At 36.3% G+C, this 14,617-nt stretch overlaps 1 protein-coding gene across 12 annotated transcripts in view; it reads left to right on the forward strand.

The window, feature by feature from the left end:
• Positions 1-14,617, forward strand: part of trpa1b (transient receptor potential cation channel, subfamily A, member 1b) — a 347,938-nt gene that overhangs the window by 291,572 nt on the left and 41,749 nt on the right. For all 12 annotated transcript variants that reach the window (XR_015524386.1, XR_015524387.1, XR_015524388.1 and 9 more), the window contains 3 exon segments: positions 2,014-2,121; positions 2,201-2,309; positions 11,388-11,533. Coding sequence is in view for 8 of the 12 variants with exons in the window: in XM_087308524.1 (XP_087164650.1) it covers positions 2,014-2,121; positions 2,201-2,309; positions 11,388-11,533 (363 nt within the window). In the remaining 4 variants the exon portion in view is untranslated.

Consider the following 14,617-nt stretch of genomic DNA (forward strand, 5'->3'; position numbering starts at 1 on the left):
GTAAGCAGACGCAGATGAAGCACAAGTGATTTACATGCGAAGTCAATGTAAGGATTGGATTAGACATCCTGTGGCACGAATTGGGCATTTTGTGCATTTGAGTGCAAAAGAAATGTGAGCAAACATCTAACAAACAAAGCAATGAAACAGACAGAAAAACAAGCAGCTTGCAATGATAGAGGTTGATTCAAAGATGATGGCCGCTGGATGTGACCAAATTGAAGGACATTATTTGTGCTTTTCTTGTATAGCTGATATTATGGTGTGTGTAAAATCGATAAATATTTCCATTCAACTCTTTTCCTGCAGTTAACGAGAGAAAACATTTCCTTGCCATTATTGAGCTTCACGGCAATCCCTGTTTTAGGTGTATTACATTAGGAGAAGCCCTAACACATGGTAAATCTGAGTGAAATCTGAGAAAGAGAAAGTAAGATCATGAATAAAAAAAACTGCTACATAACCTTCTTTTGGCTTAATCCCTACTATTTTAGATCTGTTTTACATCTTGTCTTAACAAGAAATCAAAATAAATAAGCTTTATTTTTATGATTTATGTCATTGCCATTGTCATTGTGTCAGATTGCACACCTAACTAAGTAGTAACCCAGGCTCATTCTGGAAACGTAGCCCCACAGACTTTTCTGGAGACCGCGCAATACATTCCGGGAGGTACGATTTTGTGCAGTTTTTCTTTTCACGAATCCGTGAGAGATTGCTGTGCGTGCTTTTTTGCATCTCGAACGCTTTTCGCGAGCGCCGTTCGCACCCACGCTGTTCTCGTGTAAAGACGGCGTAGGCCGCTGTTGAGCGACCAATCCTTCCTAATCGGCGACCCACCCTTCTGCTTCTCTAAACCCAAGCAACAATTTAAAAAATGCCGTCCAGAAAAAGGAAAAGTTTTTTGTCTTACCTGATTTCTGGAACCGCTCTTCCCCGCACTTGAACCCAGTCATCGCGACCGGCTACCCTCCGGGCCTCCGCTCCGCCGACGTAACACGACAAGCTAACCGGACAAACTGGTTGCGACGGGAAAGCTCTCAGCCGTCAGCCGGCGAGCGCGAAAAGGAGCGGCGTAACACTGTCCCTTAGCGTTCGCTTGAAAAAACGAAATGCAGCCATATGTACCTCTGGCCACGTAAATGAAGGTGTCCAGAAATGTCCACGGCTACGTTTTCAGAATGCCATCACAATCTCGGTAATTTTATAGCAAAAAAATCACACACACACACACACACAAAAATTGTGGTAAACTAGGGGTCTGATGTAGTACAAGCAATATAATGCTTAAAGTTGGCATAAACTGGAAGCTGCGACCATTTTTTTTTGTATTGTGACGCAATTTTAAAGAAACAAAATGTAAAATGAAAAAAACTGTGGATGCGGCTTATTTTTACTGCGAGCTGATTGGATGCAATAAAGTAGACATTTCATTCAGAAAGACTGAGAAAACGGTTTCGAGAGAGTTATTACAACCTAACAGACACCTCCTCCTCAACCTTTCCGTTTGTTGTCAAAGCTCTGTCAAAACTGACAGTTGAAGGGGCATGGTTAAGTATGTTTACCTCAGACAGACGTTATCTGAATAAATATTAACTGAAAACACACAGAAAATGCACTTTCAGATTTTAATTTTAGATTACAAGAGCTAACTTTTTTCTTAATGACATGCACAGATGAAATGTTCTTCAAAAAACTAGCAATGTGAACTAACAAAATCAATATGGTTAGTTTGACTTCACGTGTACTTCAAATAATTGTACCCCCAATCTAATATATCAGACTTAATAATTACCAATATCCTCCCATCTAAAATAAACGAGCAGTTTTACTTTAATTCCAGCAACATCATTCTCCTTGTGTGATATTGCTCAACATAACGACAGCTCAGCAGGAAAAGCAAGGGTGTCTCCTATATAGAATCTGCTTCCTGTCAGGGTGAAATGCTGGAGGAATTACACTGATTAAGTGCCTTGTGGAAACTGATGATCATTTTGCTCACGTCTGGCACAGGTCCTTCTGTCTTGTGACAAAACCAATAGCAATCTGGAGGGGGATCTGGGAAACACCCCTGTCATGCTGGCCTGCTCCAATAACAACTGCCAAGCTCTCCAGATCCTGGTGAGTACAGAAATGTAATTGACAGAATCCTCATTCTCCAACACTGTGCAATAAAAGAGATTATAATCTTTCCTTACAGATCAAGCGCGGTGCCAAGATGTGTATTCAGAACAAGCTGGGTCACTATCCCATTCATACTGTTGCTTTCGCAGGTGCCAAAGAGGCCATGGAGATGGTATTGAAAATTGGTAAGCCAGTTTAATCTTCCTCAAATCCCCATGACAAATCAACCCTCAGTCTATTAACCATGCTGTTTAGACAGGCGCTGTGACTCTGCACAATACACGGGTGGTCTTTGTTCCCCAATGATGTGTTCCAGACATAAATATTTGTGGGGTTTTCTGACAGCTCTTTTTGGCTGAGAGACAAATGACACAGTTTTCATTTATATTACAATATAATTATCCAGGGTTCTCAAGTATCCTGAAAACATTGACAATCAACATGTCCTCCAACGTATATGTGTGCATAGGTTGTTTGTCACTTTCCTGAAATACGACCCATAGGAGCGTTTACTAAAATTGTTCCCCCACTATGATGAACACACAAGCTAAAATGTATGAATCATGTAGCTGGATCGCTAAAGCATTGTGTTGTAGCTATAGAACAATCAGGGGTTTGATCCAACATAGGATCATTCTGAAAATGTACCCCTGTATACATTTCTGAATGTCGCAAATTATGTAGCCAGAGCTACGTATGGCTGCATTTCATCTTTAATATGAACACTAGGGGTCAGTGCTTACCTACATATAGATGGCTTTCATGCCGGTTACTCGACATGTACGTCAACATCTTGAGATGCTAAGTGGAGTTGACCACGACAATGAGGTTTGAGTCTGGTGAAGAACAGTAACAGAAAACAAACAAAAACAAAAGGCAAAAAATAAATTAAACAAGTGAATAACAGGATGATAATGTAGCAAAATCTGAAAACGTGATAGAAAATCAGAGGGGGTTTCTTTGGATTACTTTTTAAAACACTGCGGGCGAGGGTGAGGGGATTGGTCGGTTGGTCTGTCACTAAATCAGTCAGTCGACAGCAGCTTCTGGTAGATTTACCTGAGAACAGCAGGCACGAATGGCACTCGCGAGAGAAATTTAAAATCTTAAAAGCGTACACAGTGGCCTCTGGTGGATTCGTGAAAACAAAAACTGAAAAATCATAGCTGCTGGGATGTACAGTTGCAATAAGACATAATAAACCCCCTTTTATTTATTTATTTTTTTTATTTCCCAAATTATGTTTAACAGAGCAAGGAAATTTTCAGTATTATTGTCTAATAATACTTTTGTTCTGGAAAAGGTCTCATTTGTTTTATTTCGGCTAGAATAATTGTTTAAATTTTTTTAAAAAACGTTTTATGATCAATATTATTAGCCCCTTTAATTTCGATAGTCTACAGAACAAACCATCATTATACAATAACTTGCCTAATTACCCTAACCTGCCTAGTTAACATAATTAACCTAGTTAAGCTTCTAAATGTCACTTTAAGCTGTATAGAAGTGTCTTGAAAAATATCTAATAAAATATTATTTACTGTCATCATGGCAAACATAAAATAAATCAGTTATAAGAAATGATTTATTAAAACTATTATGTTTAGAAATGTATTGAAAAAATCTTCTCTATGTTAAACAAAAATTGGGAAAAAAAATAAACATGGGGCTAATAATTCAGGGTGTTTAATAATTCTGATTGCGACTGTAATTTGCTCTCTCCAGAAATGTATATAGGGGTACATAATCAGAATGAGCCTGGGTTGGTTTGATCTCATAATTAGTCATCATATAGAGAGGAGTGAATGATTACACAAGTTGAAGGTTACAGTCACTAAGATTCATAAGCAAGCTCATGATTTTACATTGAATAAAAGAGATGCTTGGCACTCTCTGTTGACTATGAGAGAAATGCATTGGTATTTTATTGTTTATAAGGCCATCTTGGGGATGTGGCCTTCATATTGATGCTGTCTTATACAACAGAAAACTTCTGAGAAATATTTCTTCTGTTCCCAGAATGTCTGTGCTCTCTCTGTTCCTTTTTTGTTCACACAGAATTAGGCATAAAGCCTTTTGTGTATGCAGCTCCTGGTTGAAATATTGTTCAGTCTTAATTGTAATAATAAAAAAATGGATCATCTAAACATAATCACTCAGCAAATGGTGGGTGATTATATAATTTGTAATTTTTTTCATTGTTCTTATAGAGTATTTTGTCAGGTAAACACTCTCTTGCTGCTTTATTTGCAAAGAGATCATTAATCTCAAAGAGAACTTTTGGTTAAATAATGGTAAATAAATAAATAAATAAATATCTGATTGGATCGGATCGCATTGTATCGGATCTGTTGTTTGCTTTTGGAATCTTTTGTTTATACCCAAGAAAATATTCCTTATGATGTGACCCTGCTGACCGATATTTCAGTCTTAGAAACACAAATGGTCCTGAAAAATTGGTGTTTTTTAATTGTTCTTGCACATTAAAAACGTTTAGCATTGGTTTGAAGAAGGTAGAAATATATTACTTTAGGGTGTATTTTGTGATCTTAGTACTTTATTGACATTTAACCAAAATTTGCAATTGAAAATGAGCTCTGAAAAAGAGTGGCAACCCTGTATTTTCAGATGAATTAATGCAAAACAACACAGGTCAACATGTCAAATGTGACTGGCAGCATTCAGCAGTATTTGAAATGAATTTGCAAGCCTGTCATATGGTAGCCAAACAAAGCACTCATGCTTCCATTGCGATGAAGGTTCGTGGCATAAAAGCGATAGTTTGCTCAGCCTCATGTCATTCCAAACCTATATTACATTTTTTTCCGGTATATATATATTTGAATATTGTAGACCACTAGTTTCCTTTTCATACATTTACCATAAATTGTGACTTGTATGTCAAAAAGCATGTAAACATGACTGGTTCCATAAAAAAGATGCAAATTCTCTCCTAAAAGGGGTCTATGGATCTGTGCAGTGGCTAATTTGATTCATCTTTAAATATAAATTTTGTAACCACAGGCTAACAAACCCCTGACAATATCAATAATAACTGTTTAAACTTTACATCAAAAGACAAATTGTATATTGACTTCCTAAAGGTCATCTTTGCCTGCTTTGCATTATGATCATTGTATATTAAACTTAAACATTCTCTTAATCAACATCACCCATTATAGACATGCTTAATAAAATAAACAGAATCACTAGGCAGCACACGACCAGTAAGTACATATTCAGTTGCCTTTTATAAACACAATTCCTAAAATAAATGTACACAAATAAAAATAAATAAAATTAAATAAATTAAATAAAAAGTAAATAAAAGTCAACATAAGAAGCACATTGAGGAGTTTTTCGACTACAGCAACTGCTTGTACATCTGGGGTTGGAGTACACATGACATCATAGATGGTAAAATCACTAAAAAATATATTAGCATTTAAGTTTCATAAGTGTTAATCTCATTAGGATGTAGATATAGGAAATATATGTTTTAATAAATTTTTCCCCCATTGTGCGAAGGATACAGTATTAAAGCTGTGATAGAAACTTCAATATATGCTTCTAATGATCCTATAGGTTAACTTAATCTATATCCAGATGTAAGGAACATTGGGTACCTTGTATCCATTATGTTGTGGAGACCAAATGTTCAGCAATACCAGTAAATGTTGACCTTGTGGGGAGAATTTTTCTGGTCCCCTAGAGGAAATCAGCTCACAAATCACAAAGAATTAAGCATTTTAAAAATGTAAAAATGCACATTGTTTTCTGTGAGGCTTGGGTTTAGGGGTGGAGTTGGGTTAGGAGGAAATACTATACAGTTACACTATAAAAATCACTACATATACTGTATGGGAAGTCCAAATGTGGGAACCAAATATATGCACAAGTATATCAATACCAGAAGATTTTGCTCTTGTGGGAACATTTTTGTTGTTATTTTGTTTTTTGTTTCCTTTCAGGAAAATGGCTCATAAATCACACATAATGAGATATTTAAAAAATTTGGGGGATTTGGGTTGGGTTTGGCTGTATGTTAGTGTAATAGAATATACAGTTTGTATAGTATAGAAGCCATAACATAAATAGTAAGTTCCCATAAAGATAGCTGTACAAATATGTGTGTCTAAAAAAAGTAAAAGACTGTTAGTTAACACTCTGGGGTCTGAGGATTTTTTTCACTGAAATGTCAGAAAACAGAGAGTGAGCAATATATGTTGACAAAGCTTTTGTTGACTGAACGTGACAGGCTAGAGGTTTCACTACAAAACAATGCCCACTCATTCACATAAAACAATATATCAGTTTAACTTTTGTGAGACACTTTCCTGTATAAACAGGAGTACCGATGCCATGAATATCGATGGTGTTTCTCACTTTGAGAGAACAATGAACTTCCTCTAATGGGCCTATCAATGTGAAATGTGACTGAAGCAGGTAAATGAGGAGATTTAGAATGAGCATCTTTGTTTGATTGTAGTTCATTTACAACACAGTCCACAATGTCATCAAAATATATACAGTAAAACTCAATGACACACAATAAACTCAACAAACATCAAAGGTGCAATTGCACCATTCCTGGAACTATAGACAAAATTGAACAATAGCTGCCATTTTCAAGGAGTTTACTGCTTTTTTACCACTGAGGAAGAAAATACCCTGCCAGAGGCAATCACTATGTGTAATATTAATCTATCAATACAGTTTGTGTAGAAATAAATATAGACCCCTTACAGTTGTGTGAAATCTTACTCATATCTGTACGGCCAAAATTAACACAGCATATGAAGCGAATTAGCTCAAACGGAATTCAAGATTAATTTAAAGGGAGCTTTAAAAGAATCGACACTTTAAATCTGAACAAACTAATCATCCAGCAATCGTTTGAATGAACAGTTGACTTCAACTATGGCTATTGCTTTCAAAAAAAAAAAGCGAACAAAAAAAACATTTATGTTTAAGCAGGGTAACAAGGTCAAAGATCATTGAATTAGATTCATAAATATGCGCAGGCACCTTTCTTTATACAAAATAACACTGTATTGACTACTCTAACAGAAACTAACACCTAACACAAACAAACATTCATACAGGTGGTAGAGAAGAGTAAAGGAAGAAAAATAAAAGTTTGAGAGAGTGTAATGACGTAAAAACCTCCGATTTTGTAAGACCAAACCTATATTCTATGGTTTCTTTAGGGTTACATTTAATTTACACCAGTTCAGGGGTAATCTAGAGGCATCCCTTGCGTTTCTTTGTGTCATGTGAAGAAGTACTTCTGTTGAGCTAATGTTTCCATGTGGTTAGCTGGTGGTCGGCTCTTTGTCCTGTGAGGCTTGGAGTGGGGTGGAATTTCCTAAAATGTCCAGGATTTAGGTTTTAGTTTCGCATTCTAAAGTTGCCGTCATTTTGTATGTGTTTTTGCATTACCATTTCGCAGCTGACTGTGCGCGCACAGCCGCGAGAGAAACATTAAATGATAAATCATTTAATAAATGACACAGGTAAACTTTATACTCAGAGAGAACAAAATGTCATCTATAATGGCTGCAAAATATTTGTACACCATCAGAAATGGTTAATCGACTAATTTGCCTTATTTAAACAATCTAATCTTTTTATTCTTGTAATTATTATAATTTTTAGCAATAATGTATATCTTTATTCATTTTTTCTGATATTTGTTTCTCATTTGCTGTATATTTTATTAATGTAATTATATAAATATATATTATACTTTATACATATCTAAAATGCTTTGACAATAAATGTCAATCCAATTTAACAATTTTAGAGAGAGAAAGAGAGAGAGAGAGCAAAGCACTGGCTCCTATATGGCTCCTAAATAGCATAAAAGTAAGAGAAATAGTGGAATTCTATTATTTCAACAGCCTTTTAAAATAATTTTAACCCACTGAAAAGAAATGGTTTATAACAGTGTCATAATAAATAAAAATCAAGTTATTGTTTTGTTTGTGGCATGTACTTGACCATTTATGTGCTGTGGGAAATGGTGCTTTTCAATCTGGCTACCACTGCAAGTATATTTCAAACCTGTGGAAAGCACTGCACACTGAAGTGATCTCATGAGGAAATGTTACTATTTTACGTTTTGTCAGTTTAGTGGCTATTTTGTAGGAAATACAAATTCAGTTGCATGAAAATGTACCATTTGAAAAAGGAGGCGTGGTACCCAACCACACCCCTCGGGGTCCGGCCCACTTGAGAACAGATTTTACTCCATGGGGCCCCTGAGCTAAATGAGTTTGACACCCCTGCTTTAGACGGAAATGAAAGACAGGTATCAGAGATGGAAATGTCTGAGCTGTGCAGTTACCCCTTTTTGGCAGGGTTCAAGTCTGTTTACTGGACCTAAAGAGAAGCTCTCCTGAGGTGGAACAAAACAACTCTTTCTTTTTGGGAGTCGTTTCTTGTTCTTCTTCTGGAGTTCTCTGGGGTGCGGCCTCAAGCTGGATTTATACTTTTGCCTGGTGTCGCATCACTTACCTCCACTGACTGCGCGCACACCTCGTGTAATGAATGCATTCGCCGTTGTGATGTTCTTTAAAATGACTGGGGTGGTCAAAAGAAACTGACAGTAAAGTCAGACGGATAAATAGAGAATATATTTTTTTTATTTAATTGTTTGAATGATTATAAGGGTTTTTATAACCATTCAAGATTTTTTAAATCAAACATTCATACATCACCTGCTTTTGTTGTATATCTCAGACAGTTTTACCAATAGTTTATTAAAATATTAATGAGAGGAGAAAATGGGCTGCCCTACAAATATATACTTTATTATGACAAGAATAAAAGCAAAATAAAGTACACTTCATAAAAATACGGATGATTTTTAGATTTAGCTCACTCCACAATTCACACATTGTCGTCTGGCTAGTTTCTGCCCTATACTTATGCTAAAAAGGCAATATTGGTCCAACATTTCTGACCGCTATCACCAATAAACCCGAGATATACCCAAGATATACAGGCCATTGAACCAATAGGTTCAAATATTCCTTTCCAGTTTTGATCATCTGGTTATCTCTATGATCACGGATCATAAAGATGTCTGTACAAGTGTACTTGTTTCAGAGAAAATCTCTTCAAAGTGATTAATATTCAACTCAAATCAAACGCGCGCTGCATGCACTTTTCGATTGAGTCAAAAAAAAAAAAAAAAAAGCCATGCACTCCGCCAGCCGAAATCATGTCACATCCAAGCAAAGTGAACCAAACACAGTGATGATGTCACATTCGCTACGCACACTCAAGCGAACTAGCACACGCATCAAATATAAACGAGGCTTTAATCACCAGCTTTTATAAGGGTGGTCTTGTAACACCCTCAATAGCTGAGTTGACCAATGGGAAAGTTAACTCCCCAGGGCACCTTTTATAGTCCTTTGTTGAGAAGCTTGGTGATTTGCATGTTGATGCAGAAATGTTTAAAGTTTCTTAAAATGTTAATATAATGCACATATATATTATCATAAAATGTAAACAATTGTTCAGTACACCAGATTAGCTTCTCAGGGACATCAAAAAGGAACTATCTACAATCTTGTTTAGCTGTGGCAGTCATAAAACATTGATTGCAGGACTATTAAAACAATAATATTATTACATGAGCAAGAGACTCATGTAAAATATAAAAAAATATATATTAAATATTAAATACAAAAATATTTTGAAAAGTATATTGTCCAGTGGTGACGCAGTGGCGCAGTAGGTAGTGCTGTCGCCTCACACAAGAAGGTTGCTGGTTCGAGCCTTGGCAGGGTCAGTTGGCATTTCTTTGTGGAGTTTGCAGGTTCTCTCTGCGTTTGCGTGGGTTCCCTCCGGGTGCTCCGGTTTCCCCCACAGTCCAAAGATATGCGTTACAGGTGAATTGGGTAGTCCATAGTGTATGTGTGTGAATAAGTGTGTATGGATTTTTCCCAGAGATAGGTTTGCAGCTGGAAGGGCATCCGCTGCGTAAAACATAAGCTGGATAAGTTGGCGGTTCATTCCACTCGACCCCAGATTAATAAAGGGATTAAGCCGAAAAGAAAATGAATAAATGAATATTGTACAGTATGACCAGTTAATAATATTAATCTTTTTTTTCTCTTGTAATTGATTGCAGGAATTCTACACATTCTCAATAAGCATGTATTTCTCTGTTTTTCAATATGCTTCTATGCTTATAGTAAAAATGTGATTTTAAATTGCATGTTTAAATAAAGGGCAATTCATGGATTTTGTTCAGCCAGACAATATGTTTGGCCACTTTTGTTAGTACAACATGAGTCAAGTATACTTAAGTAAGGGAAGTAAGTAAGGAAGCTACATTTAATTACACTATTTAACATACACCATATCATTGATTAACATAGACCTGCAATGATTGACATGGAAAAATACATACCTGTATAAGGTGTCAGGCAAAATATAACAATGTTGTATTTCCTAATAGTGTTTAATAATTACAGTAATGTAAATAAAAAAATAGTTATTTGAAGTTTTAACAAATCTAAAAAATATTAATAATGATAAAATATTTTGATGCATTTTATTAGTAAAATATTTGTTACAAAAAAAGTTGACTAGTCTCGGATATCTCTTGTGAAAACTGTGGCCCCATTTATTAAAAAGACTGACCAAAATATTCACCAGAAACTTAATGTTTGTGTTTTCATAGAAAAACGTAGTGGTTTGGAATGACATGTGAGCATCAGTAAATGATTACAGCTTAGTTGCACACTAAATTCATTCATTCATTCATTTTCCTTTGGCTTTGTCCCTTATTTATCAGGGGTCGTCGTAGCAGAACTTACCACCATCTATTCCAGCATATGTTTTAAGCTGTGGTTGCCCTTCCAGCTTGAACCTAATACTTGGAAACTCCCATAGACTCTCTCATTCACACACTCTCATACAATACGACCAATTTAGTTAATCCAATTTACTCATATATCATGTAATGGACTGTGGACTTGAATCAGTGACCATCTTTTTCTGAGCACCCACTGAGCCATCGCCTCATCCTATACACTAAATCTATTTATTTGATTTTTTTAAACCAATTATAACCTTTAACATTTGGGCTAGTCAATATTTTACACAAATTTGGGCTAATATAACCACTTTTTTACAGTGTCGTAATAGTATTGCTTATTTGTTTGATTAAAAATGTCTGCCTTTTCATTTGTCTGTTTAAAATGTCAAATATTAAAATAACCTGTCTACCCTCCCTCACGCAGGAGAAGAACTTGGTGTATCATCTACATTGCACATTAATTATTTGGATAAGTCCAAAAGCACACCTCTTCATCTGGCTGTACGCGGAGGCAATATCGAGGTGATCAAACTCTGCATCTTGAAAGGAGCCAAAGTAGAACAACATCAGGTAACTGCTGTTTCAAGAAGTATAACAACTTTATTGTGAATGTTAAACTCAAATCTAAAACGATCAAAGAACTCAGCAGACTTGACGGCCCAAGTCTTGTGGTGAAAAAAAAAGAGTTTGCTTTTCTTCAGGGAGGGAGTCTATGATAGTACATAGAACTGTATGGTATTACAGGAAATTAGAAACTTGAAAAACGGATTTGAGATCAAATCAGAAAGTTTAATCATCATTCATTATAATTTTACTAGCATGAATAAGCAATTATCTACACATTTATTATAGTATTTATTGGTCTAAATAAACATTAGTTAAAAATCATACAATCGCCTATTGCTAGTTAATTCTAACTCACTGTTAACAATTTTAGATTTTAATAACTACAATGTTGCATGGAGGTCAGGGACAGTACCTCTGGACTGGGCAACTAAGATGGTGGTTCCCATTTTTAAGAAAGGGGATCGGAGGGTGTGCTCCAACTATGGGGGATCACACTCCTCAGCCCTTCCCGGGAAACTCTAGACCAGGGTATTGGAGAGGTGGATTCAGCCAATGGTTGAACCTAGGATCCAGGATGAATAATGCAGTTTTCATCCAGGCCATGGTACTCTGGACCAGCTCTATACCTTCACCAGGGTGCTCGAGGGTTCATGGGAGTATGTCCAACCAGTCCACATGTGTTTTGTGGACTTGGAGAAGGCATTCGACCGTGTACCTTGTGGCATTATGTGAAGGCTGCTCTGGGAGTGTGGGGTCAGGGGCACTGCTTCGTCCCTGTCTGAACAGAGTTTGGTTTGGTTCGCATTACCGACAGTAATTCAGACTTGTTTCCAGTGCATGTTGGACTCTGGCAGAGCTGCCCCTTTTCACCAATTCTGTTCATAATATTTATGGACAGAATTTCAAAGTGCAGCCTTTGACTAGAGGGGGTCCGGTTCGGCACTACAGGATTTCATCTTTGTTATTCGCAGTCGATGTTGTTCTATTGGCTTCATGGAACATAGACTTTCAGCATGCACTGGGGGGTGTTTTGCTGCCGAGTGTGATGTGGCTGGGATGAGAATTTGCACCTCTAATCCAAGGCCATGGTGCTCCACCGGAAAAAGGTAGTTTGCCATCTCCAGGTTGGAGGAAAGTCCTTACCAAAGATGGAGGAGTTCAGGTATCTTGGAGTTTCGTTTACGAGTGAGGGAAGGATGAAACATGAGATTGACAGGTGGATCAGTACAGTGGCAGGAGTAATCCAGTCAATGTACTGGTCAGTTGTAGTAAAGAAGGAGCTGAGCCGAAGGCAAAGCCCTCAATTTACCGGTCAATCTATTTTCCTACTCATCAGCTTTGGGTCATGACTGAAAGGATAAGATCTCAAATACAAGCAGCCAAAATGGTTTTCTTCACAGAGTGGCAGGGAGCACCCTTATAGATAGGGTGAGGAGCTCTGTCACCCAGGAGGAGCTTGGAGTAGAGCCCTCAAAATCGAGAGCAGTCAGCTGAGGTGGCTCGGGCATCTGTTACGGATGCCTACCTAGGGAGATGTTCCAAGCATGTCTCACAGGGAGGAAGCCTTGGGATAGACCCAGGACACACTGGAGGGACATTGTCTTTTGGCTTGCCTGGGAGGTCTGGGGTTCTCTCTTCAGACTGCTGCCCCCGCGACCCAGCCCCAGAAAAGTGGAAAAAAAATTAGATGAGATCAGACTTTAATAATGCATTGTGCTGTTAAACTATGAATAATAAATTCTTATGTAATATTTTTATGGCATATTTGTTATATTTTTATCATTATAAATCTTTCCTCAATATTTAAACTATTTATCTTTCACTTTTGATGATTTACCAAAACATTTTTTGTTTCTTAGTTTTTATATCACTGGTTAAAAAAAAAACAAAAAAAAAATAAAGTCTATATTTCAATATTAAAATATGTGATAAACAAACAAAAATGGCATAAAAATATAATTAGGGTTGAAAACATTAAAGTTTTAATGTGATAAAGTTGTCAAATATATAAAATATGATTCACATATACAATTATGACTTGCCAGAACATTATTTGTGCATAGATAGGTTATAGAATGGTCTAATATTCTTTAAAAAAAATCATCCACTTTGTGGTTTAATTTCCAGGCTTCCGCTGAGCTGACTACATTTTCTACTAATTTGAATTTTGTCATAAGTATATTTTATCATACTCTTCTTATAGCTGTAATATAATAGTTTGCAATTTTGTGTAATATAATCAAGAGTCCATTATCATCAAGACTTATTTCTGTAAAAGCTTTATTATACATTAAACTCCACCACTCCCTAAAAGACCTAAAACGTTTTGGCGACAAATATAACAAAATTGATATGCAGTATATGCCTAATAGGAACTTAATGTCATAATTCTGAAACTGCATGGCAGCCATTGTCATCTTCAGTTTGTAGCAGCAGGGTAAGAGACATGATCTTTTACAGGCTTTAGAAAAGGAAGTAAACATTTTAAGCATCATTGATCCTGTTTGCGCTTGGTTTTCATTCTCTTCTGTCCCCTTTTGCCCAAGTATTATGTTTCATAATAGTTTTATAAAATTGGACAGTTACATAGTTATATAGTAGGCTACTTAATTAGGCTTTCTTTTTGTAATAAACATACATTTTAATACTTTTAATCAAATGTGTTACCCACTTTACTTGAAGAGGTGTTCATTAGGCTGTCATGAGACATTTATAATCATGACATGTACTGTAATTGATAACAGTGTCTTTAAAGATATTGACAGTTGTTAGCACAGTTATCTTTGAGATGTCTTTATGATGTTATGATGAAATACACAACCTGTCTTTTTCATGGCAACTTGACATTATTAATATAACATCTTGTGTCTTAAATCTGTCATAAGCATTATTGTCAAGAGACCAGGGGTCCATTCTTCATACCTCTCTTAAATAATCTAAGACAATAGTTTGCAAACTTTTTTTCTCTAAGTACCATCTCAGAAAACGTTGTCTCTCCAAGAACCACCATAATGACCAGTATTGAAATACAGTAGAGTAGTAGGCCTGTTTAAGCAGCTAAAGCACTGCGCAGTTCAAAAACGAGGC

Source organism: Danio rerio, chromosome 24 (genome assembly GCF_052040795.2).
Source record: "Danio rerio strain M-AB ecotype USA chromosome 24, GRCz13ab, whole genome shotgun sequence".
NCBI lineage: Eukaryota > Metazoa > Chordata > Actinopteri > Cypriniformes > Danionidae > Danio > Danio rerio.